Source organism: Pyrus communis, chromosome 3 (genome assembly GCF_963583255.1).
Source record: "Pyrus communis chromosome 3, drPyrComm1.1, whole genome shotgun sequence".
Taxonomy (NCBI): domain Eukaryota; kingdom Viridiplantae; phylum Streptophyta; class Magnoliopsida; order Rosales; family Rosaceae; genus Pyrus; species Pyrus communis.
The window spans coordinates 26,487,473-26,514,728 of record NC_084805.1 but is presented as its reverse complement, the minus strand read 5'-3'; the positions used below and the strand labels follow the sequence as shown (position 1 = coordinate 26,514,728).

At 39.2% G+C, this 27,256-nt stretch overlaps 5 protein-coding genes across 5 annotated transcripts; 1 reads left to right on the top strand and 4 right to left on the bottom strand.

The window, feature by feature from the left end:
• Positions 1-20: 20 nt before the first annotated feature.
• LOC137730220 (heat stress transcription factor A-4c-like) lies at positions 21-2,617 on the bottom strand. The gene is made up of 2 exons (XM_068469288.1): positions 1,310-2,617; positions 21-1,160 (listed from the first exon to the last, which is right to left on the bottom strand). Exons 1-2 carry the CDS (start codon positions 1,523-1,525, stop codon positions 105-107), a joined length of 1,272 nt encoding a protein of 423 aa, XP_068325389.1. The 5' UTR covers positions 1,526-2,617; the 3' UTR covers positions 21-104.
• A 5,499-nt stretch (positions 2,618-8,116) lies between these two features.
• LOC137728054 (BES1/BZR1 homolog protein 3-like) lies at positions 8,117-11,500 on the top strand. Its single transcript, XM_068466937.1, has 2 exons — positions 8,117-8,497; positions 10,391-11,500. The coding sequence occupies exons 1-2, from the start codon at positions 8,279-8,281 to the stop codon at positions 11,165-11,167; spliced, it is 996 nt and encodes a 331-aa protein (XP_068323038.1). The 5' UTR covers positions 8,117-8,278; the 3' UTR covers positions 11,168-11,500.
• A 358-nt stretch (positions 11,501-11,858) lies between these two features.
• On the bottom strand, positions 11,859-15,316 carry LOC137728056 (uncharacterized). The gene is made up of 5 exons (XM_068466940.1): positions 14,937-15,316; positions 13,626-14,480; positions 13,071-13,271; positions 12,606-12,801; positions 11,859-12,437 (listed from the first exon to the last, which is right to left on the bottom strand). Exons 1-5 carry the CDS (start codon positions 15,048-15,050, stop codon positions 12,253-12,255), a joined length of 1,551 nt encoding a protein of 516 aa, XP_068323041.1. The 5' UTR covers positions 15,051-15,316; the 3' UTR covers positions 11,859-12,252.
• Positions 15,317-17,585: 2,269 nt separating this feature from the next.
• LOC137727270 (uncharacterized) lies at positions 17,586-18,773 on the bottom strand. The gene has a single exon (XM_068466137.1). It carries the CDS (start codon positions 18,683-18,685, stop codon positions 17,819-17,821), a length of 867 nt encoding a protein of 288 aa, XP_068322238.1. The 5' UTR covers positions 18,686-18,773; the 3' UTR covers positions 17,586-17,818.
• A 2,267-nt stretch (positions 18,774-21,040) lies between these two features.
• On the bottom strand, positions 21,041-22,090 carry LOC137727482 (uncharacterized). The gene has a single exon (XM_068466337.1). The coding sequence runs from the start codon at positions 22,088-22,090 to the stop codon at positions 21,041-21,043; it is 1,050 nt and encodes a 349-aa protein (XP_068322438.1).
• Positions 22,091-27,256: the final 5,166 nt, after the last annotated feature.

Here is a 27,256-nt window from a genome sequence, read left to right as displayed (position 1 = left end):
AAAGATAATCAGGAAGAAAATGAACTCAAACACAGAATATCTATATATAGCCAGAACAAAGTATTCATACCTAAATTTATACCTGAATAAAAGAACTAGTAATATCAGGTTTTCTCTACTGGAGTAAGATGCCCCATCTGTTCTGTAAGGTTATTTACATTCCTCATATTCCACCACAACATACCATGATCACCAGGTTTGCTGTCATTCTTTTTACCATCGGAATCCTTTCTTTCGATCAGAACTTCCTGTGCTTCCGACGTACCAGGATTCTCTGTTAAGAACTGTTCCCAAAATACGTCATTGACCCCAGTGGCTGCAGAAGCGATGGTTCCATCTGTTTTTTCTTTAGATGTTTGTTGTATCAAGGCGGTGGTGGGTGCAGAAGCAGCAATTCCAGCTGTTTGTTCTTTCGAGGATTGTGATGGAGCAGGCTTGGGAGCAACAGAAGCAGGGGGTTCAGCATTCATGTCAATTCCAGGGGATTTTGACCGAATGTCAGCATTCAGTTGTATGGAAGACAAAGCTGTGCTTTCGTTACCACTTGTAGATTCATCCGCCTCTCGGTTTGAACCAACCTGGATGTTATTGTGACTAACATCATGAATGGTATCTTCCCAAAATGTTAAGAAAGACTCCAACTGCTCCAACTTTTCCATACTCCCACTTTCTCTAATTACAGCTTGTGAACTAACCATCTGATTATATCCACTGTTATCATCATCGAAGGACCAACTGATTCTTGGCAACCTTCTCTTTCGCTCACGGACTTCTAACTGCGGAACAGGATTGGAGGCAATCCCCGGTTTCTGCAAAACCCTAGCCACAAAAGCCGCCATGGTTTGCTGCTGCTTTTCCATGTCTTGCAAACGGTCCATCAAGAACTGCATCTGCAACTCCAATCCATGCCGCTCCTGCTCATGCCTCTGTACCTCCACACCAAGGCGTTCTTTCTCATGTTTAAGCCTCTCGATTTCAACCTTCATACTCTGCCGTTCAGCTTCGGACAATGAAGTCCCTTGCCCTTGGACTTGAAGATTCTGCAAAGAGTGGCTGTGCACCGGCTTTCGCCTACGGATATTCTTCATAATGTGTGGCTGACTTCTAATAAAATCGTCATTGGCGAATTCCCATTGCTCCGGATCAATTTTTCTAAAACCCTATTGTAATAATTCAAATCACTTTAAGCAACTAAAACTACAAGCATACCATAAATGTGTATACACCAATGTCAAACAACAGAAGCAAAAGAAAGCAAGCTGAAACTGAAACTGAAGCGGAATTGAGTTAAAAAACTCGATTGACTTACGTAGGTATTGAGTTGCCTGATGAAGCTAGAGAAGTTGTTGTGCTTGAAGAACTTTGGCAGCAAATCCCTAGCGAACTCCGGCGGATTCCAAACAATGAAGCTCTTATTACTGGCACTCCATGACACAATTGAATCTGTTGAAGCATCATCTACCATCTCATATGTCTTGGAAAGGAAAGGAGGCAGCGAACTCGTGCCACCTTGAACTTCCTCCATCCTAATCAATTGATTCAATTCCCCACAACCCAAATCAAAACCCAGAACTAAATCGACAACCCCATCTCGGAAACTCTAAAATCTCAGAAAGTTCAAATCCATCAAGCTCCCTTGTGTATGCAGGACCAAAACTCCAATCCGAAAACCTCGAGTTTACATGCCTTCAACCCGAAAAACGAAACTTTCCAATGAATTAAGGTTAGCTAAATGATCAACCACTCCTCATTGCTCAAAGCTCTAATATTCTTGAAAAATCCAATCCTTCAAGCTCACTTGTATACGCAGGACCCAAAAATCGATTCGAAATCCTCAAATTTACATTTTTCAACCCAAAAACGAATCTTTCCAATGAATCAAGAGCACCCGAAAACCCCCCACAAAACTCTAAAATCCCAGAAAAAAAATCAAACCCTTCAAGCTCACAAAAACTCGATTCGAAAACCTCAAATTTTACATTATCTCAACCCAAAAACGAAACTTTCCAATATCAATGAGACCCAAAACCCAGCTGAAGACCCTTCAAAAGAGAACCTTCCAAGACCTCAACTTTCCATTGAATCAGAAGAACCCAAATGAAAATCGCATTGAATTTTCAACTGGGGACTCGAAATTCAACCCAATAAAAATACCCCAAATGGGGACGACTGAAAATTCTAGCTAATTACCAGAAGTCGCAGTTCAGTCAACCCCGAAGAAACGGAAACAAGAATCCAGCAATTGACCAAAATCAAATATCTCAGATGACTTTTCAACTCTGATTTATTTAGTTGGAGAATTCGAAACAAAATCGCATTTTTGACGAGTCGTTTTGCAGCTCGTTGGAACAGTTTCCGGAAACCAAACTACAGTTTCAATTCGCATTCTTTGAAAAGTCGGGAGGTTTGAAAAACTAAAAAAATTAATGGAACGGAAGGCTTGAAGCGAAAGCAACGAGAAGTTGATAAGAATAGAGGGGGTCAGTAGTAGGAAGTTGCAGAGAGGAGAGAGAGGGTGATCAGCTTTGGGCGAGCAAATTCGACTGCGAAGCCCCCAAAAACGATTCGAATGGGCCGAATATTTGGGGATCCTTGTTTTCGAAACGCGTACAGAATTTTGTTTTTCCCAAGGATTTAATTATTTTATTCACTAGAAAAATAATTTAAGACATAGAGACAAAACATTTTAGATCAATGCTAACGGACCTCTTTAAAAATAGGATTTTAAATAAACTCTTTGAAGTCTCATTTTTTTACATAATATTTTATAATGTTAGCATGAAAATTAAGTTAAATTATGAGAGTTCCTTTAGCATTTCTCTACATTTTAAGTGCATTCATATTATCGTAAAAGTAATGAATGTATAAGATTTGATTTTTTAATCTCAGTAGTATATTTTGCTTTGTATTAAATGTAAGTTTTTGAATCTTACTCGTACTTTTGCGTTGTATTAAATGTAGACTTTTTCGAATTGTTACAAATCTTCATCGTTGAAAAGTGAGAAAAGTTGATTGGATTTTGAAGTCACCACACACATTCAATTTTTTCACATTACGTTTTTTTTTTTAGTATAACTATATATTTTATATTACAGGAACGGAGATTTCGGTTAAATCATACAATGTACAACCTAATTTAGTATCGAATTTGTCATCTACAAAATTTAAACCTAAGATCTCTCACTCACAAATAAAAATAAATATCATCAGACTGCACTACTGAGTGGATTCACATTATTTATTTGAGTATTCGGATTAAGTTAGCTTTCGGACAAATGCTTGGAGACGACCTTGCTACTATGTCATTTTGTCTCAACGAAGGGTGCTGACCCACGTGCTTTAGTGGCGTATTTGCCACCAATTGGAGCCACGCAAGGCCGTGTTTGTTTAATAAAATAAAGGAAGTATTTTTGTTCACCACCATTTAATATGGTGTATGTTTATCATTTTATTTATCACTATTATATGAGTTTGAATTTCGAGAATCGTGTAGTGAACATGCATAAATCTCAAAATTTAAACTCATCTAACGATGATAAATAGAGTGATGAGCATTACCATCACTTAAGGGTGGTGAGCAAAAATGCACTCTAAAATAAATAAAGAAGGCGGTTTTTCAAAGAAAAGGCGATTATCTTCTAACCTCTACTGTACACGTGTTTGACGATACGCCACTACCACAGGTTTGTTAGATAAGTACAAATACGTGTATTTATTTAATCTCACTGTTTGACATCGAGTTATGTGTCAACATTATAAAATATTGTATCAAAAAAATGAGGTGGCAGAAAATCTATGGAGAGTTTTAATTTTGAGATAGTCTCCTTAACGTTTCTCTTGTCATTAATTAGCAAACTCAATCGTCTTGCTAGCTTCTCGAAAAATATATTTAAAATTATGATGAATTTTCTTAAAAGTTGTGACATATTTTATTAAAGAGAAATGCTAAGAGACTCCTTTAAAGTGAGACTCTCTATTACCTCATGTTTTGTGGCACATATATTTTATAATATTGATACGAGAATTTGTAAAAAATACGAGGTAGCGGAGAGTCTATAAAGAGTCTCACTTTCATGATGTTGGTATATCCTTTTATGCCAGTCATTCTTTGAAAAAAAATGAAAGAGAAATGCTAAGAAGACTATTTCAAAAGTGGGACTCTCCATAGATTTTCCGTCACCTTATATTTTTGGCACAATCTTTTATAATGTTAAGACAAGAATTGTGAAAAAAAAAAAATGAAGTAGTGGAGAGTCCTTGAAAAGTCCAACTTTGAATGGTCTTCTTATCATTTATCTTTCTCGAATGAGAAAACAGATTGACCCATGAGGCATCGGCTTGGACATAACGTAGAAGTTTGTAAAGTGAGAGACTATTATTGTCCAAATAGCAAGCTGACAATTGACAAATTGCAGGTTTCTCGTTTATATATCTTTACAAACTTCTACGTTATAGTTTTAAGCTATACCCCAATTTAGGATTACATCATATAAATCACATCAAAACTTTATAAACTCAACAAAACAATACTATCGAAATCATATCATCGTTAATTAACCATTTTTCAGAGATTGCAAGTGCTGTTGGAGAGTTGAATAATAAATTAAAATTATGAATAAGTTGAATGTTCAATTTAGTGTAACAAAAATCATATCAAGATTAACAAATTATGAATACCATACATGTGGATACGATTCTATCTAATCAAACAATTATGAATAACTACGTGATTATACATATACATACTAAAGTAGAGGCAACTTCATCTACAAAAACAATGTTCTCCACGAAAGATGATTTTCTTACCAACGTGTAAATGCAGATCAATACTTGAGTTAATTATTATCTAACATTATAGCTTTGTGTTCACAACGTAGCAATATCAACACAAAAAAGTGATTTTCACAATGTCTCTTGACTCTACTTACACATAGTGCAAGACGCTAATAGGAGATTGCAGAAATCGCCCCTCTCTCTATGCATACCCTAAACACCACCTAGTTTACAAAGTGGCAGAAACCACCTGATGCGATACCAAAAAAACCAGTGTTGAGAAAGCGAGCACGAGGCAGAGGGCCAGAGGGATGGCCAGCCCGGCCCGCCCCCATCAGTGAGAAGCCGAAAGACAAGCTAATTTGGATGGTGGCGCACAGCAGATATTTAGGGGCCCCACAAAATGCTCACCACCTCCTCCGCCTCGATGTGAATCATGTCAGTCAGCTGTCAGTCATACATATTGGATCAATACCCGGTCCACCACCAGCATTTGTCACGTGAACCTCCCAAACAGAACACAGGACACTAGTCCAGTCAGTGCATGGCGGATCACGCTTCATACAGTGCACCCCAATCCAAAGTACCAACCAACACCCAAACAAACTCAACTGACACCGTCACACATCACACACACACACACACACAGAGAGTACTGACAAAAGACAAAAGTACTGGCTGCAAACTCAAAGAGAGGGAGAGAGAGAAGAGAGAGAGAGAGAGAGAGAGAGAGAGATAGAGAAGAGAGAGACTTCCCATTGCCACCGCACGCCGGCATGCAACCCCGGCCCCGCCGCTTTAAACTGTCCCCCACATCCCTAAACAAATCATTTACCATCTCAACTTTGACTTTTTATTATACGTACGCTACGCTTCCAACCTATAGGTAACCTAGGCTAGGGTTTAGTAGCTAATTACACACGAGAATTTGTAAGGAGACTCTCTTAAAAGTGACTCTGAGTCTCTGCTACTTCATATTGTTGACATAATGTTTTATAATATTGATACAAGAATTGACCTGTGAAATGATTGGTGACAAAAAGTTTATAAAGAGTTCACGTTGAGAAAGTCCTTTTAACACTTCTCATTACACTATTACTTCTACTCCTAGTCTAATTAAAGCGTTGTTCGTAACCATTTACTTGTCACTAATTTATAATCATGAATGTATTGTAAAAGTTGTATAAGTTAACATTAGCATGTGCGGATATACAAACAGTTGACAACAAAACATCTTTAACTCACGATGCAAACTGTAGTGAGCTGATCCTTGAAACTAAAGAACAAAAGTTACTGTGAAATGAGCGACACGAGGCAAATTGAGGAGAGTGAGAAAATTAACATGGTTAATATCGAGTGGACTGTTGCCCACATGGGCTACCATTAGAGACAATCGCTCGTTGTTGTTAACATTTTAGACAGTCACTATTCTAGACAGTGTTAACACTTCGTTTGTAGTCTGAACACTGCGTGTTCTTAATATCACACCATGTACTCGTACTATGCAAAGATTGTCGTATAATATATATTTAGAATTGTTATTGGCACTCCAAAATTCTCATTTTACATTCCAAACTTTCTATATTTAGAAAGAAAAATACACTTATACGAAGTGTAGAATAAAAATTTTAAAATGCTAATAACACTTCTCTATATATTATAACACATCGATTACGTACTCAAACTTTTCCCACCCGTAGGTTTGTGCATGCTCAAATATATTTGAAGGTGTTCAAACCCTTAACTCACTCATAGTTTGGTCTTTAATATGTCGGTATTGGTTGAAATTGAAGCCTAGTCCAATACTCCAACTAGAGCGACCTAGAAAAGATTAGGGCCAGTCAATTGTCAGGTTGGTCAAAGTACGCAATTTGGTCAAGTGAATGTGACCGTTTGATGTTTTGTTTTGGGGATTTGCACAAACACCACCTAATTATTAGAAGTGTGTGCATTCGCCGCCTAAACTAAATCCTTTGTCCAACACCACCTAGGCTTGAATTTTGGTGCCAATGTACCACCTTTGATGATTTCTGTTAATTTTTTCGTTAAAGTAAGCACCTTCTTCATGTAGGTCAGATCTAATTTAATCTATTAATTTATTGACAACTCAAACTAAATAAAAAATTCTAAAATAACGAAATACAATATTGAAAAGAGAAGAAGAAAGACAGTGAGACTTAGTACCTTCCTCCACCCCGTACGCCTCCACTTGCTGGATATTAACCATCCCTCCTCTTGGCAGCACAATCGCCACTACCACTAATCAAATTCCACGAGGCTCATCTTAGATACCAACCTGGTCTCACAACTCGGAGCCGTCAGGCCCCTACCCGATGTCAAACCTTGCGACTCATAATCTCATTTCTATGACCCCCCCACACAACACAACCCAAGTCAGTCTTTTCTCCTCTGTTGTGTTTCCTGTATTTTCCTCCGCAACTCCACTTGTCTATATCCCTCCTCCACTTCGTCCTTCTCTTCTTCCCTAACTCATTCTCTCCATCTTGACCTTTTGCAATGTATTTCCTAATTTTCCTTCTCTTCGCCTTTTTAATTGTTTATATAAATTTAAAGATTTTGATCAAAGTATTTTAGATAGAAATCGACAAAATCACCTTAAACTTAACGACATAATTAGCATAACATAACAGAGGTGGCAATTTAACCGCACACAATTGAACAAAAAAATTTAGTATGGGTGGTAAATAAACACATCCCAAAAAAATTCAGGGGACATTTGTGCAAATTCCTTTTTTGTTTTTATGGACCACAAATACAATTATCATGACAAGCCTAATCATAACCTTATCCCCAATCCACCCCCACCCTCTCTCTCAAATTTCCCATTTTGCCCATCGCTGTCATTATCACGTAATCACTCGTGCCTGGCTTTGTTGGAACATCAAAATATAAATCAAGAAGCAAAGTGATCATGTAAAAAGAGCAGGATTCTCTTTCTTTTTATTCTCATCCCCTTTCTTTCTTTTTTTTTTAAATATTATTTTTTATCTTATTATTTTTATAAAAAAAAATCAATATAAGATATTAATGTGATTAAACCGTAATCATTCAAATAGGAGATGGGGAAGATGAGAGAATCCTCCTCTCATGTAAAATGCTGCTTATTATTCAAAACGACCCCGTATTCACTCCTAGCTGCCGCGAAAGTCCGAGGCTGTCACCCGCGATCTTGAAAAACCTAAACACGTGTCAAGCCCCGTGATTCCGGAGTCAGAACGAAAAGAAAAATCAAAAGAAAGGGAGTGGCACTCTTCGTAATTATTGTCATCATCCAGGGGCTATTACATTCACCCGTTGTATTTAGCTCGCTCTCCTCCAAAGCCCCCTGCTCTTCTCTTCTATCCCTGTGTAATAAAACCACTCAGTCTCCACCAAAAAGGGCCAATCCCGGTTCGCCGGCCAGTTCGCGCCACCGGTCCACCCCACTTGCGGGTCGATCCGTTTGGTTCCCCGAGAAAATTAATAAGAAACGCTGGGCGACCGAATGATGACGTCGGGAACGAGAATGCCGACGTGGAAGGAGAGAGAGAACAACAAGAAGCGGGAGCGGCGGCGCCGGGCAATCGCCGCGAAGATCTACTCCGGGCTGCGGATGTACGGAAACTACAAGCTCCCGAAGCACTGCGACAACAACGAGGTCCTCAAAGCTCTCTGCAACGAAGCCGGCTGGACAGTCGAAGAAGACGGTACCACTTACCGAAAGGTGCACACACAATTCATCCCTCTCCCTCTCTCTCTCTTTCTCTCTAAATTTTCAAAGCATTTTCAGCTCGAATGCGCACGCTAGCAAATCTGCTCCGGCGCAGTTAAATTGCGCCGGCGGCGTTAGTAAATTGGTACCGATCCGGTTTTTCTTTTGTGCTTTTGAAAACTCTCGATTAAGGTAGCTTAAGCGGTGGAGCTCGTGGTTAGTCTGGTGCCGATCGTCGTGATCGACGGTTGAGATTGATTCGGTTGCTTGATTTCTTAGTCAGTTATCTTAGCCACCGGCGCACGTTAGCTCGTGAACGCCGAGAGTTGTTGTGCGCACGGAGCACGAGGTTCTTCGAGATTCGCTTCTGCAGCTGCTTTCGATTTCTTTTCCAGAACACGACGAACTCAAGATTCTGAGACCTGCATACCTTTTTGTGTTCCCAAATTACCCTGCGAGACCGGGGAAATGACCTTCCCCGCATATTCGATTCATGTTGGCCGTTTGGGTTTCTCCAAGGGTAGTTTCGTCATTTGGCTTTTTGACCCACCGTCAACTTTCACATGGCTTTAATGTGACTGAATGTTCTTTCGACCTTTTTTTTTTTTTTTTTTTAAACTTCTTCTGAGAATCTGCAGTGAAAATACCTTTTACTGCGGTAAACTTACCGTTTCATCATGCACGAAAGTGCTACTTCACGAGCCTACACTCTCCGATAGACTGTGAGGGCAGTTCGGTCTTTATACACCCAAATGGGTGCGACGACCAATGACTCTTATTTTATTTTATATTTTTGGAGTTATACGGCCTGTTTTCCGAGATTTGCGGGTAATCGCCAGCAGTACTTTTCCGTTAGATTGAGAACATGGCATATCATGGTTTGTGGGCCCGCGCTCTCTCCCTTTTTTTAATCATGGTGTTTATTCTAATAATTAGATTTTTATTTAGAAAGTGGAAATTTCTCTTGGCGATTAAAATATGCGACGTATTACGTATAATTTAGTGGTATTTGTTTTTATTTAGATAGAAATTGACTCATGTAATTGTCGGAGTTGATATTTGTGCTGATGGGTTCGATACCTAATTGTAGTTAGTAATGTTGTGATAGATTTACCTTCATTGTGGCACTGCAAGTGCACTGTGTACGACTTTGTAAATATATTTATTTGACACCAAAAAAAAAAAAAAAGAGGGTTTTAGCCCGAAAGAGATTTAGGTGAGAAAAGGGGTGATTTTTCTCGTTGGATTCTCATTTTTTGCTAAAAATGTGAATGCGACCGAGGCAGGAAAGCGTGTGCGGTGGGTTTTTTTGAGATAGTGATGGAGAGGGAACATGTTGGGAGATGGCGTGTCGTGGAGGGGTCGTGTAACCAATATGCATCCACTGTTTGACATTATTGCTCCCTCTTTTAATTGTGTCTTACTTGTGAATCTTGGTGCAATTAGTCAAATTACAAGCATGGCCTAAGTTTCCTATACTTGTTGGACTAGGTCACCTCGCGCGATGATTGCTATAGGAACATAGGATGTGAAACTCGAGTGTATGCAAGTTTTTTTCTCCTGCTACTAGCCGGATTGTAGTTTCATAAGACTTCATCATTAGTTCAATGCTTTTTCGAACTGGCAATGACTGTGGAAGTGATGATTGTAGAACTATGCTCGTTTGTGTTATCCTTTGGTACAGAAAACATAGCTGTAAAGCATAATCGATAAAGGACAAATCTTTCTGCTTCGATCAACTATTTTGTCTGTTCATTTTTAGGAAAACAATGAATGAAACACAGTTTTATGTCTGCTAGAAAATTGTGTTTCTTCATTTGTTAGACATCAAAGGTTAATGTAGCATCTTTTCAGCACCATATTAAGTTCTTTGTCTCACCGTACTTTATGCGTTCTTTGTTGTAGGGATGCAAACCCGTGGATCGCATGGACATAATGGGGGGTTCTACCTCAGCAAGTCCATGTTCATCGTACCAGCCAAGTCCCTGTGCATCCTACAATCCGAGTCCCGGCGCTTCCTACAATCCAAGTCCTGCCTCATCTTCCTTCCCAAGTCCTGCCCGCTACCATGCAAATGAAAACGGTAATGCTGATGCGAATTCTCTGATCCCATGGCTTAAAACGCTCTCATCAGGCTCATCGTCTGCCATGTCCAAGCTCCCCCAATTCTTTGTTCAAGGGGGTTCCATAAGTGCTCCAGTCACCCCACCGCTGAGCTCCCCAACTTGTCGAACTCCTCGAACCAAGAGTGACTGGGATGAAGCAGTCGCTGGCTCAAGCTGGGCAGGGCAGCATTACCCTTTCCTGCCTTCGTCCACCCCACCAAGCCCCGGTCGCCAGGTTCTGCCTGATTCAGGATGGCTTGCTGGACTGCAAATTCCTCAGAGTGGCCCATCATCCCCAACATTCAGCCTTGTCTCGAAAAACCCTTTTAACTTGAAGGAGGCTTTGTCAGGTGCAGGGTCTCGGATGTGGACTCCCGGGCAAAGTGGAACATGTTCCCCGGTAGTTGCTGCAAGCATTGATCACACAGGTGACATCCCAATGTCGGATGGGATGGCAGCGGAGTTTGCATTTGGCAGTAACACAACAGGATTAGTGAAGCCATGGGAAGGTGAGAGGATTGAGGAATGCGTATCAGATGATCTCGAACTTACGCTCGGGAGCACTCGGACTAGGTAAGTTGGAGGAACCGATTAGAGGCGAAATGGATCCAGCATTTGGAGAATTCCTCGACTTTACCGGCTTTGTTTGTTAAGGACTTACGTTGGCGTTGAAGATAGAGCGGTTTGAGCGAATAGGGTTAGAAGATAATTGTGTGCGAGTCTCTTGATTGAGGTTCTTGCGAAGTTTCGACTTCATGTCTGCTGGGTGTTTCAGTTGATGAGTTAGTAGTACAGAGAGTAGGAGCCTTCTGTTAACAAAAGAGGACTAAAAGTTTAATTATAAATAGTTCATGGTGGTGTTTTTTTGCCCCTTCTTTTAAATTCATGCTTTGTCAAATTTTTCTTACCATTTGGAGGGATTGATACATTTCCTTGTTTGTTTGTTTGGTTTCGGATTTTCGATTTATCATTGAGTCGGATTTCAGATGTGAAATGTTCATTATGTATCGATACCGGTTGCGTTCGTCGAAAATGATGGAGATTCTACAATGGAAGTGGGTATATTAACTCATTTAGATTTAATCGAAATTAAAGAAAAATATCTCAAAAATAAACTCAAAAATTTAAAATCTGCAATGAGTTCTGACAAATTTCTGTTTTGAATCGGTAAATATCATCATTAATTGGTTTGACGATATAAAGTGAAGTTTGCATTTCAACCCTTTCCATATTGATCCTTGATTTTTGGCATATCTCGACAAAAAATATCGACAACTTCATAGATATTTTAAACACTGATCTCTGATCTAAACAAGTGACAAAACAAGTTTCCCAACAAAATACTACTTTTCTGATTTCTTTTGCAAAGAAATACTGTTTCTGTAAGTTTTGGCTTTCTCCAGAATAAATGTCAGATTTACAGAGAGAAATTGAGACCATAATTTATATACAGTGGCTCCAAATAAGGAACATTTTTCACCCCTCCCTTGCGATGGCCTCCGCGTGCACGGTAAGTCCCAGAAAAAGTTTTTCGTGGGCAAAGAATGGCAGCAACGAACCTTCATCATTGGAAAGCTTCAGAGCATATATGCACATAATGTACAAACTTCAACGATTTGTTTCCCCATGATCACCCGGCAATCTTCAGCGAATGATTTGGGGTCACTGCTCGATCTTCTGATATAGGTCTGCAAGAGCACGATAGAGAGTAGAAGCGGCAGGGGGTTGGGGCAACGAGCCAAGAAGAACATTTGCTGCAGTTATTGACTGGCTACCATAAAATCGAGAATTCACTTTCGTGCGGGTGGTTACAATACTACCTTCCAGTGAGCATCCAACAAATGCACCTGCAAATCGAAATGATTGGTACGATCACAAGGAAACCACTCAAAATGGAAGATGAAGAAAAAGAAAAATGAAAGAAACTACAGATAAAACATCGTGATGCTGATGTATGCTACGTAGATAATTGAAATGGTGTAAGGAGAGACATAAAAAATGCATATGCAAAGCACCTTTACTACAGCTGTATGTATAACAAGCAGCGCGACCACCATCTCCGGCTCGAACATCAGCTGCAGCTGCCCTTCCAACAACACCGACTGCAGCACTCAAACCGGCTCCTACTGATACATGCACATTACCACTGAATGTCTTTACTGCTTCACTTGTTCTCAAAATAATGATAAAGTCTGTCAACTCCCCTCCAGCCTGCAACCAAAAAGGAGGCATGAGGATGGAGTTTTTAAATCCTTAGAAAAATGCAAAACACACGCTGATTTAATATCACATTTCAAACCTTTTGCACTTAAAAAAATTCTAAAATGGTAAGTAATTATTTTCTGAAAAACTGCTTAATCTTAATGATGTTCCTCCATTTTACTAAACCTGAAGTGTATACTGAATGCAGGTATGAACTGGCTATCTCTGTCATAGTGATTGCTAATTGTAAGACTGGAGATACAGTGAAATAATCGTACCTGCGCACCCCAACCTATACCAAATGTAGAAACAGCAGATGGTGGAGACCAAGAGCCATCTTCTCTACGAGCAATCACAACTCCTGTACCGATATTGTAGGTAACCATAGCTCCAACTTTCACAGTAGTGATTATTGCAAGGCCTTTTGCTTGTCTCAGAATGGAATCTGGAATCGACTTCTCAGGCTTTAGTGAACATACCTGAGGCAATTAATTCCATGAGCAGCATTTATAGAAAACTCAAGAACGTTAGGAAGACAATGTCATTCAAAATTTATGAATACATGTTAATATCCTACAAATAACGATATTCATGAATTCTCCAACCGTCGTTTATCATCCATGCAGGGAAAAATTATAGCCCAAATTTATTTAAGTCAGACAACAAAAATATAAAGCCTAAGCAAACATAATCACTAAGATATTGGGCTTTCTTAATGCAATTAGAACAATAAGGCAAAATCCTTTTGAGGCAAAACCGTAGCTAACTGGCTATTAAAACAGCAAGCATCAAAATATTATTTGTTCAACAGTACTGACACATAAAACTCTTACCTTCTTATAAACACGAATTGCATTTGCCGCCTTATATATCTCATACTCCATGGACTGTCCCCAAGGAATATTAATCCATGACCTCAAAGTACTAAGGTCTGTAAGATCTTGGGTTGGCACCTGGGCAGCATGGCTTACTTGGTCCATTAAGTATGGTTGGACAGACTCTAGTCGTACACAGCATACATCACAGACTCGTTGGGGATCCGCAACACGGAACTTTGCCGGCATCAAACTCCTTCCCTTAGAACAGTCACCACAAAATATTCCTCCACAAAACCGACAGTGATGCCTAGAACACATGATTGGATGAAAGTGCACACCACAAAGCATACAAGAAGATGCAGAACTATCGGCCAACCATTTTGGGGGGTCAGCTTCAATGAGTTCTCTTACATTAGCAAAATTTGCATCTGTGAGTGTTTGGGCCATTTCTTTCCACGCTTGATCAAGGAGATTACCTGACATCCACGAAAGTTTACATCCGTACGTATCAGCTGAAGCTAATGAACCTACTTTCCCACGGACTGCAAGCAACATTTCTACCATCACATCCCACATAGTCAGCTCCTTCTCGTCCCCAATGTACTGGCCCCAGCCCATGTCACTCTCGGGAAGGTATCCCCCATTAGAGTAGAAACCTTTGCCCCACTCATCATGCTCAGCTTCCCACATAGGCGGAACGGAAACAGGTATCCAAACCCCCGTTTCTTCAGAAAGTGGAGCTTCATAATAGAAGTATTTTCTTTGCTCCCCATTCTCCTTACCATGAACCTCAGAGTCACATTCTCCAGATTCTGTCACTATTCGATCATCATTATGCTTCTGCTCTCCATGATTATCAACTCCATCATTCTGTGATCCACAAAACAGCACCAGTTAGCGTTCGGTGTATCCATGATTCAAACTTTCAATTCAATAAGTAGCACGCCGCAAGCACATAGCAATATTAACAGGCAGCAAAATCAAAACCTAAAATTAATCAGAAACACCTATTCACTATATTATTTTCAGAGAAACCCTAAAATTAAAACAACGAAAAACCACCGAAATACTGTAACTTTCCATATCTCCGAATTGAATTTTACTTCCGAACCACAAAAACGAACCCTAAATCCTAATTGTTCTCGCAGCTGAGGCAATACCAACTAAATTTTGGGACTTCATATCAACGAATAATAATCGAATACGTCAAGATACACACAGAGCGTAGGATCAAATCCCAAAATTGAATAGAAAACTTAAACACACACTATCAAATAACATTAAAAAAACCCAATTCAATTTAAAGCAATAGAGAATTGAAATTACCGGCGGAGAATGGAAATTCGAGCGGAGGGTGCCTCCCTGAAGTGAAAAATCCGAAACCCCAGAAGCCAAATCGTCGGCCTCAACCTCAGAATTTAGTTTTCGGGGGCTGTCCATTAGTTTAATCAAATCAAGCTTCGATCTTTAATCTCTATGTTCTTCGTGGGCATATACTGATCATCAAGGAAAATCGCAACGGATTCTGCTGCGAGGATGAAGAAATTAGGAGGGAGAGAAATCGAAAATTAATAAATTAAATTTGATTGAGAAAGCATAGAAAAACAATAAGATTGAAAGATGGTTAAGGAGTAGAGGAAGAGGAAGAAGCTGTATTGTCGTCTAGGTCAGTCTTCCTCTCTTAAACGTTTCCTCCTCTCTATTAATTCCGAGTTTTATTTCTTTTAATATACTTCTATTTAATTAATAATTATTTTTATGGAAAATAAATAATAAATAATAAATAATTATTATTTACAAGGTAGTGTTTTTGCTTCTTACATCCCCGCGAGCGAACCGGCAGCAGAGTCCGAGGCAGCGACTCACCACCTATGGCAACCGAGTCCCGCGGTCCGAGTTCTAAAGCCGCGACCTTTATCCTGGTCCTGGTCCTCTTAGCGACTCTGTGCAGCTCGTGCCACGGAACCGAGCCTCGGATCCGTCCAGGTCGTGACCTGTCGGGCAGCCAAAGGAGGAACACCGGCGGCAATCAGAGTCAAATCCAGAACTGCAACGACATGTCGTCGGAATCGCAGTGCTCCCGCAACCCCAAGTGCCGGTGGTGCCGCAGCGACGTCCTCAACGACATGTGCTTCCCCAAGCTCGAGGCTTTGCGGTTGCCACTTCAGGTCTTCACTTGCGAAATTGACCACTCCCGGCTCAGCAGAAATCATCAGTAAGCTTTGAGTTGATTGATTGAAGTCAGCGGCCTTTCAAATCTTTTAGGCTTTGATCTAAGTATTTAATTTGTTTAGTTGAGTACTGAATTCTGCAACTGCATACTGTATCTTGTGATTTGTAAATGATGTGTTGTGAAATGAAATTGCTTCTGTTCTTCGATTGAAGATCTGAATCTTGATGGGATGTGATTGAAATTGTGATTGTTGTGGATTAGAAGATTGTGGTTTTGCTCATTGAAGAATTGGGATTGGTGGCGATTTTCGTACTCTCATTTTTCTCGATTTGCACTCTCGTCCAGCGTGTTTTTGCGCTTTGGTAAATGAGCAAACGGAAGGAGAATCAAAGCATAAAGACAAGGGGAGGAGTGCAAACGGAGAAAATGAGAGTGTGAAAGTCGCTACTCTTCGGATAATAAGGAAGCTTGAGTTGTAAGATAATGTTATACTTGGAAAGAGATTGAGACACGTTTTGTAGAGTTTTGTGAAGTTTTCATATGGAGGATTCTATAAGTGAACTAGGAAGATAAATTACGTAAGGACATTGCTATGAAAAGGATCCCTTCAAGTGTAGGGCAATCAGGTTTTGGAATCTTTGGTTGTCACAGCTCCCCGCCCGGACATGTTTGAGGGTTATTTATTTAGTTGACAAAATTTCCTGTGAAGCCAACCAAAATTTGAACCCTGCAACCTCAGCCTGCAGTAGCACCACTCTGAATACGAGTTGGTGTATGCTTGCCCTACTAAGTAAGGCATGCCATAGGTTGTCCTACAAGTCATGTGTAGGTGATACGATTGTTTTGTAGTTCTGTATGTACTCAGTGACTTAAGGGGCAAGAAGCTGAAAAACAGTTCCAATAGATCCCGGTGTATTTGTATTTTAAGGTGAATTATAAATGAGGTCGGAAATGAGGAATGGTGGTATATATCTTCACTGAGAAATCTTGGATATGGTGGTTGTGTAGGCGTGATTCGTATCATCTTGTTATTGTTTGTTGTACCACTTCAAAAACTCATTCAGTTTGTTGTAGAGCTGGATCCTAAGAACAAGGAAAACAAAAACGAGTAGAGATTCGTTTGCTCAAACGAAGCTTAGATCCTCTGCTTTGCCCCTTACCCTCAAAGACATGGTGATGATAGACCTAAACAACAGCACAGGATACGTGGGGTTTGGCATTAAATCCCGGGATTCCATAGAGCTAAATTGCAGGGCAAGAGTGGATTTTGCAACAAAAATCTTTGCTTCCTAACATATAGGCCCTAAAAATGCGAAATGAAGACGAAAGTTGCATGATTGCAGTCCCACATGGTACTCAGTAGCAAGATTTATTACATTCATCTCTATTTTGTGTTGTTATTTTATTTGAGTGATATTTTAGTCGAATTTCGGTGTAGATAGTGGTAACAAGAAATGAGTGAAGGATTTTGATAACATAACACTCCAAGAAAATGATTGGAAGTGTGTACCATGTCACAAGTTAGCCCAAAACACACAAAGGGGGATCACCTTGCACCCGGAGTCACCAAAACAGGCTATGTGACACCCAAATGTTGAAGATTTTGATTGTGTGTCTTGAGCGGACGAGTGACATACACATCCACCTAAGGAGAGATTTTTCAGTATGATCGATACACGAGGTGGTACATCACGTGTCATTATACAAATGTTGGAATATGTGTGTTAAAAAGTTAATAACCTAAAATGTAAAATTTTCCACCACTTACATAAAAACACGTGGTGTACCATCCGTGTTCCCGTCACAGTTAAAAATTTCTCCCACCTAAGAATCTCTCAAACATTGCAGCAAGAAATGATGATCAAGATTCGATCTTTAAGCAATGCACAATTATAAATGACCGAGCAGCTGAGCTGAGAGCTGAGTTTACAATTCAAACCAAATCTGGTGAAAAAAGAAGAATCCCGTTGAACAATGCTTGTTCAACTTCAACAAAACACAAACGGAAAATGAATCCCATTGAGCCAAACGACGTTCACACTGCTTCGCCGTCTTTCGATCCACTGCCGTCTCTGCCGCCAGTGCTGCCAAGAAATTTCTTCACAGCGTCCCTCATATCTTCACAATCCAACCCTTCAAAGAACTCCACCAACCTCCCCAGCTCCCGGTCCTCCATGTCGTCCACAAACGGCCGGACCGGAATGGCATTCTCCGGTTGAAAGACGTACGAATTGGGATTGTCGTCCACAATCACCACCCGGCTCAAGTCCCTCCCCAATCCGGACAAGTCTTTCACGAACTTCCCGTCCACTTCTTTACAGGCGTCCCGATAGAGCCGGTGCGAAATCACCCGTTTCTGGTCCAACCGGTCCAGCACCAGCGACGCGTACTCTCTCAACCCCGCCGTGAATACCACCACCTCGTACTTCGCCCCTAACTTCTCCAACAACTCGTCCACTCCGGGACGCTTACGAACATAAAAGTTCATCTCGATTCCGTCGATCCTCGGACGCACTATGAAATCGAACTTCTCCTGCGGCACGTCGGCCTGTGCGTGCACCAAGGTCTCATCCAGGTCGAGAAACACCGTCATCTTCTCCGGAGAGACCAGCGGCATAAGCAGTGGCTCGAACAAGAGCTTGCGGCAGAGCGGGTTTCCCGATCCGGGTTCAGATTCCGCCTCCGCCTCGTGGACTTGGGCTTTCTTGAGGATCTTGAAGCCCCTGTGGCGGTTCGGCGTGCCGATTCTCGCAAGTTTCGCGAAGAGCTTGAGTAGGCGGCGGGGGCAATCGAAGAGGGAGGCTAGCACGGCGGAGGAGGCCGCGACTGCCTCCTTCCTGGCCGAGGACTTTCCGCGATTGCGTCCCCTGTTGGCATTCTTCTTCACAATCTTGGACACCATTTCCTCAAAATTTAATTTCTTGCTTTCCCAATTACTTCTGCGAAATCTTGATGAGAGAAATCAACAGACTTTATTAGAGAATTCGAGAGAGAGAGAGAGAGAGGTGGAGTTTTGAAATGAAATGGTGCGTGGGGAGTTTTTAAACTTTAGGTTCGGTGTAACGGTCGTCAGTGTAGGTTCGGATCCGAAGCTGAGGCTAAGTGGGTTTATTTTGAGGTGGGGAGCGGTGGTTGTTGGTTTGGTTCGGGGGCTTGGCTGGCTGCCGTATCTGTTTTTCTTCTTTTCATTTTGAGAGAACCTTCTATATTTGTTCTTTTCTTGGATGAGGAAGCTTCTGTATTTGTTTTTTTTTTCTTCTTATAAACCATTAATAAGTTCAATTACTAATTGTTAGAGGAAAGGTAAAACTGGTGTGATCGAACCAGTACTAGAGTGCATAAGCATGATTTGTTTTCGCCAATACGGTAAAAAACCATGCACAGAAGCAGTATTTTTTGTGTGATAAATGATAATGCATTGCAATTATTATTTTTTAATTAACCAATAACTCAAAAGAAAATCAATTGTACGAGGTATGAAATCAGTACATGGGAATAAGATATGGAAAATTATTTTCCAAATATATACCTTGAGGAAAGGGATCTCAATTTTTACTAAGAAAAAAAAAAGGAAAAAAAATACTAGCTGTGGTGCCAACTTCATATTGAATTGTATTTCATGTTATGATTTTTTAAATTTTGCTTCATATATAGATTATAAAGTTTCTGTATATATATTATACTCTTAAACTATTAGTCATATAAAAAATAATTGAGGCATCTAATTATACCATAGAAATTGAGGCACAAAACATTTTAGGTAACATTGAAATTTCAACATAACCAAATTGGTAAATGATTTCATATTGAATTTTTTTTTTTTGTAACCATAAACTATGAATGAAGACATTAATATATATATATATATATATATATATATATATATATATATATATATGAGATCATTCATATTCGATGTGGAGCAGGCTCCATAACTAATTTCAGTTTCTTTCAACAAAATATTTAGGGATCTCTTTTTTGTCGGTCTAACTTGAAGAATCGTATGGTTCGATAAAAATACCAAGAAAGTAGGATTTTTTTTTTATTTTGTTGTTGATTTCTTGAAAAAGGGGATTGTTGAGTTTTCATAAGATGTTTTACAGGATGGTTAAGGAAAATGTTGTAAATTTGTGTTATTATTTATTGAGTCACATAAGTAGTGTTTTTGTTTTTAAACGCATTTTAAGCTAGAAAAATAAAATTAAAAAAAATACCATCTGGTCCCAAAAAACGTAGTGAGAACAGATTTCTCAAAATTCTTTGAACCTCCTACCCAAAATTTTAGGAAGTTTATAGTATGGAGAAATTACCAATATTATGTTTTATGAGAGTTTTTTTATTTTTTTTTATTTTTAATAGAAATGCTAGGAAGACTAAATTTAGAGACTAAAATTGCAAACTCAATGATGTATCACCAATAGAAATGAGCACATTTATCAACACTTAAGTAATAAATCAATTATTAACTTACATGTCGTTTAGTTTGTGACATCCCACATCACCCAGGGAAGTGATCCTTATATGTATATTCTCATCCTTACCTAGCACGAGGCCTTTTGGGAGCACACTGGCTTTGGGTTCCATCGGAACTCCGAAGTTAAACGAGAAGGGGGCTTGAGCAATCCCATGATGGGTGACCCACTAGGAAGTTGCTCGTGAGTTCCCAACAACAAAACCGTGAGGGAATGGTAAACCCAAAGCGAACAATATTATGCTACGGTGGTGGAGCGGGCCCGGGAAGTGATCCGCCCCGGAGCGGGATGTGACAAATTGGTATCAGAGCCTAACGCTGGCCGTGGTGTGCCGACGAGGACGTCGGGCCCCTAAGGGGGGTGGATTGTGACATCCCACATCACCCAGGGGAGTGATCCTTATATGTATATTCTCATCCTTACCTAGCACGAGGCCTTTTGGGAGCTCACTGGCTTCGGGTTCCATCGGAACTCCGAAGTTAAGCGAGAAGGGGGCTTGAGCAATCCCATGATGGGTGACCCACTGGGAAGTTGCTCGTGAGTTCCCAAAAACAAAACCGTGAGGGAATGGTAAGCCCAAAGCGGACAATATCATGCTACGGTAGTGGAACGGGCCCGGGAAATGATCCGCCCCAGACCGAGATGTGACATAGTTTCTAAAATTTAATCTTCAAATAAAGTCTCCTAGCATTACTCTTTTTTTAAACTTCGCAACATCAATTAAAAATCGTGAGTTATAAGTAAACAAAACTAAAAAAGCTCTTGTTAATTAAATTTCAATATTATTAGAAAAAAGCGTGGAGTGATCCTCTGCCAAAGCACATTACATGAAGAAGTAGCAGAAACAAACAGAACATCACCACCATCCTCGTCCAAAACTCCAAAATGGAAATTCCAAAAGGCTGAAATTTACGTCGACTAGTGATTTCCCGCGCTTTTGATGAAACGATCAGCACCGGAAGCTTACACGTGGCGTCCATCAACTCCAACCCATCACCATCGTCGTCACCGTCGTCACCATCTTCGTCATCAGATGATGAAGTTATCAACTCGTCATATCCAACAAACCGCCTCACGGCGTCCCTAATGTCGTCACAACTGCGAGTCTCCTCGTCCTCGAAGAACTCCAGCACCCTCCTCAACTCCCGGTCCGCCACGTCGTCCACAAACGGCCGGATTGGGACCGCGTTCTCCGGCTGGAAGCAGTACGCGTTGGGATTGTCGTCGACGATCACCAGTCGGCTCAGGTCCCTCCCCAATCCGGATAAGTCCTTCACGAACCTACCATTTACCTCCGTACACGTGTCCCTGTAGAGACGGTGTGATATCACCCGCTTCCGGTCCAGCCGGTCTAGCACCAGCGTTGCGTACTCGCGCAACCCCGCCGTGAACACAACCACCTCGTACTTGTTCCCTAATTTCTCCAAAAACTCGTCTACGCCGGGACGCTTCACGACGTAGAAAGTCATGATTTTGCCGCGAATCCTCGGCCGTACGACGAAGTCAAATTTCTTGGGCGGCGGGCCGGTCACGGAATGGACCAGTGTCTCGTCGAGATCAAGGAGCACGATCCGTTTCTCCAGCGAAGTCAGCGGTGGGAGCAGACGGCGTTCTTTGGTTAATTCGGATTCGGGTTGGCCCTCTCGGGTTTGTCTATTTTGAATGAACTTAAATCCTTTATTGAAGCCAATGCGGGTCAGCACGATAGAAGAGGCAGCAGTTGCAGCCTTTATAACTGAGTAGTTGTGGCGGTGGCGCCGCCTTATGCCGCGACAGCGGTTGATGGACATGGGATTTATGTCGATTGCGGTTTTCTTCAAGATCTTGCACACCATTTTCTTTTGGTTTCTAGACCTCGGATGCAAGGGATAAACGCTACTTTTTTACCGGAATTGATCGCCCGAGTCTTCTGAATTCAAGGTGAGAATTTGAAATGAAAAGTTGGAGAAGTTGGATTTGGTAAGAAATGGAGTGGAGAGATTTTTAAAATGTTTGGTTCGGTGTAACAATCGAGAGTGTATGTTAGAACCGAAGCCTAAGTGAGGTTTGAGTTTGTTTTAGCTGCGGTTATTTTGTTCGGAGATAATTGGTTTGTTTTAAGTTACGAGAATTTGCATGCATGTTTTGGTTATTACAGTTAACCGTCTAGGGTTTTAGTTTCGTAGTGAAGCTATATATCACTACCAAGTCTAGCAAATTAAGTACCTAGTAATCATCCCAATTCGCCTTCCATACTTGTTGGTTTCTTTTTTTTTTTTTCTTTTTCTTTCTTTGAATTCCTTTAGAGCAAGTCCACCGGGAGTGGATACCCCAGCACCCAGCCAATTTCTTCCAGCCCAGTCCAATTAGCCAGTTGACAGCCCAAGCCGTCCCATAGGCTTGTCCAGAATGTGCTGAATCTCAGCCCTTAATTTGCAAATAATTTCGATCCACATCAGTTTTACAATAATTAAATCAGTTTAGGCCTTAATTCCAATTAATGATGGAGTCAGCATGAAGTTATTGGTTATCCTTGATTCCAATAACTTTAAAAACGTCTTGTATATTTGTTTGTGTATTGTATTTGACCCCTATAAACAACTAATTAGGGCAAATTAAATTACAACCTCCTTCTCCTAGTTCTTCTATTTTCTTCTACCATATTGGTCTTCTTTTTCTCTCTTTTCGTGTGTGACTCTATTGTATGCATCATGTGCTGGATGAAATACCTTAGTTGACAAGCATTGATAGTCTTCAACTTACTTTACCATATCCTGAATCCACCATTGACAAGCCTCTACAAATAAAATTAGTTGTTGACAAATATTGGCATAAGCTTTCATCATATGTTGACAGAAATTGACAGGTGCTTACTAGATCATTGACGAAATTGCCAATAAAACCTTTTTTTATTGATATTATGACCTCATTATTTGAAAATTTTAACTCTACCATTGATTCCAACAATATCAACACAATAGGCGATTATTTGCCTTCAGGTTGAGAAATCTTGTAAGTGTCATAGATTATATACAACTATTTGTTAGATGAATACATAAACACAAGTACAACTAACATTCACCTTCGGATCTACCCCTACCCAAATTAACATAAAGATGTCAATAAATGAGGAAAGCAAAGCATAAGAATGACATCACTGGAAAAGCATGCAAAGTTGACTTGACCACACTTTTGCACATTTTTTAATTTTTTTTTTGGGTAATTCCTCGGAGATTTTCAATTTAAATCATTTTTATATATCATATAACGTGATTATTAATAATTGAATTATTAATTAAATATAGATTAACGTATTTATTTTTATTAATGACACATCACATAATTTACAAATATAATATAAAAAATATTTTACCCAACATTACCCATTTTTCTGAAAGTACATTGCTAACCCAAAAAATCAGCAGCATAATCCGACAACCATAATAAGTAAGCAGAAAAAAGACTTGACCAAGCTTCACTAAAAGAGTGTGTATAGTATCTTGCTAGTTGAAAAAAATGGAGATAAACAAACAACGAACCAAAAAGTATAGGCAAATTTCTTCACAAATTAACGTATGAACGCAGGAAAGTGTTACTTAAGAGAGTCTTTGCCTCCCACTGAAACCAACAAAAGGCTTTCTAGTAACTTCATGTCTCCATCAATTATTACTAAGCATTTTAATTAAAGTGGTATTTGAGATTGACATAACTTCTCACTTTAATTCCTGAAATTTGAAATCGAAGTAGTCCTTGAGTTTGCCCACTATCAATTATTTTGGTCATTCCATAAAAAACATTTATTAAATAAGGACTAAATAGACAAGAATACCCTTAATTTAATAAACAATGGGCAAAATGTTTTGACAAAATTTGAATGTGTTTTTGATTGATTGCGGAAAAACCCGACGACGACTTATATCAATTTTAAATCTCAAAGACTGAAGTGAGAAATTATGTCAATCTTAGAAACCATTTTGGTTCAAAAGCCTTTATTATTATTCTCTCTTTCATTTGTCAAATGAATTTAATTTCCGTTCCAAAACGAAAGAAAAAAGAGTGAATATAATCTTGTGTGAAAGCACCAAATTACCAGAATCTTAGTCCAGCACCTAAAAAATTGGTATAACAAATGGGGTGGTAAGGAACCACAAGGATGTTGAAATGGTGAATAGTGGGAGGTTAGATTGTGCATGCGCATTGAACAATGTATTGGGTTGTATCAAATTTCTCTTGTTCATCATTTGGTTGTTCTTTTGAATCGAGTGGAAGATTGAAGACAAGTTGATGTTTGCATGCACTAAGAATTGTATATTGATAACTAGATTTCATCATCATGGGTATCTTCGATGGAAGATGCAAAAGGTCTTGAAATGAGTATTATGCATTTTTTCTTTGTCGGAAATTCTTCAAGGGCGGAATGCAAATTATCCATTGTCAACAAAAGATGTAAAGAAAAATCTAAATTTATATATTTTTTTTACATGTTTTCATGATAAGTCCCACTAATTAAAGAGAGAAACTTAAATGATATCTCAATTTTACATCCCTCCTCCCATTGAAGTAGAGTTTTTATTTACATTTGTTGGAAATGTAAAATGAGATGTAATATGGTTTTAGCATTGGGAACATTTTTGCTCACCCTCATAACTATGGCGTATGATTACCATACACCTAATTATTGCATACACTTAATTATTTGTCATGTGTCATTTTACTTAACTCTAGTTAACTTTCACATTAAATGTTATTTTTTCAATTTAAAAAAAAAAGTTAACTAAAATTAAGTAAAAAGACACGTGGCAGATAAATAGGTGTACGATGAGCAGATATCAAAATTTAAAGTAGTGAGCAAAAATGCACCCTTTAGCATCTCAATTTGCATTCGTCAAGATGTCCTAACTAATGATGTCAATGCAACCATAATTAACTTTCTATTACTTCATAATTGGGTAATTAAAAGGCACTTCATGCAAGGTAGTTGTTGACTAGTACTGAATCACCACCGTGTCACAATTTTATCTTCTTTCTACAATAAATATATTTGCATATATATTATTCATTAAGGTCATGTACATTATATATACATTTTTTATATAGAAATTTTTTTTTAATTATAAGCGATGTTACTACTTTAAGTTAGACTATAAAGAGAAAGACAGCGAGGAGGTTGAATTATAAACACAATGAGTTAAAGATGAATATCTTATTACTCTAAGTTGGACAATTTAAAATTTATCACTTGTAAATTATACATTATTTTAAAGTATTAAGATCCAGTTAAAAGTATTGAGTAATTTTCTCGAACCAAGGACAAAGCAAATTTAGCTAGCACCAGGAAGAATGATAAACCATCGGATGGCCTCTAATTCCATGGCCATAGCTATTCGAGGATTTTGTTAAAGTAGTGGCCAAACTATTAAACGGAAGTGGTGGATATTAAGTTGAAATGAAAAGAAACACGAGTACCTTAAGATCCAACACTTAAACTTATTGAGTTAGGTGGTTTATATTAGAAAGGGAAAATTGACATACAACTGAACTTGATAGAAACACCCCTACAAATGGCAGAATTGATATACCTCAAACCTCTTTGGTAGATAGTTTAAAGTTAAATGGCTAAAACTTAAGAAACAAAATCTTATAGCGAATAAAAAAAAAAGGAATTGTTATTGGCACTTCAAAAATCTCATTCTACACTCCAAATTTTATATATTTAGAAAGAAAAATACACTTGTGAGGAGTATAGAATGAGATTTTTGAAGTGCCAATAACACTTCCCTAAATAAAATTAAAGACAAATCTAATATCTAAACCGATGCCTTTTCGACGTGTTATAGGCATCACCCGCCAAAGTGTCGGTTTTTACGTGAGAAGGACATTGGTTTGTCATAAATGCTTATGGCCATTTTTTGGATAGTGAACCCATAGATTTTTTTAAGGAAACAATAGAGATTTTTGTTAAGAATGACTATCATATTGATAAGAGAAAAGATTTTGGATGAGTTTATAAGTAAGTGAGGGTAATTTCTATATTGCTAGTTGGATTTGTAGTGGAACTTTAACTTTCTTTATGGCTGTTGGACCAAAATCCCGCACATCCATGGGTGGAGGCGTGATTCAATCGAAATTGCTCATATCTATGGCAAGGGGAGAATGGAGTTGATTGGGTAGTGTGATTAAATCCAAATCGAACGACCTATATCTCTTCAGAGAAAGAGAATCGAATTAATGGTGTAGTTTTAGAAAAAAAGATTATGTATGATGTGCAATATATTGGAATAGATCATTGACAAATAGCCTATGGAGACGTGTCAGAGATGCTTTTCCATGTCTACGCAGATGACGACGTGTAGAGAATGTCCATCCTTATAGAGAATATGAGATGATTGGATAGAGATCCCTAGTAAATACCAAGGCTATAGAATTTATAGAGATCTTAGGAGTCCTTGTAGAGCGTAATCCCAATTAATTAGGAAAACTATCGAGGATGGATCTAGAATAAGATATCCAATCTTTCTAAGATTATGATTACTTGCCTAATCATCAAGATGTCCTAATTTGACTTGAATTAAGGTTTCCTTACTTGAGGGAAAATAAATATTTTCAATGGGTAGAGCTAATGGATTCGTGCTGGATTACATTGGATTATGGTAATCCAATACCCATGTAGCTACATATCTCTATGAGGGCTTTTCGGTCATTCCAACTTTCTCAAGTGCCATGTGTTATGGGCCTAGAAAATCATGGTCCCACAATAGCATTAGAACAGGTTGTCTCAAGTGTAAAGCGTAATGACCATTCATCACTCCATTGTGTTATCCATGTATTAGGCATGAAAATTTGCCACAAGTGAGGATGCATGTTGAGAATGATCTCACAGTGATGAGATGAGGGACCTTATATGGGCTTATAATTAAGTTGGAATACTCCCCCATATTGCCAATTGGTTTTATGGTGGAACCTCAACTTTCTTCAAGTTTTATTCAAGATATTAAGGGTGCATAAACCAAATAAAATCAAGT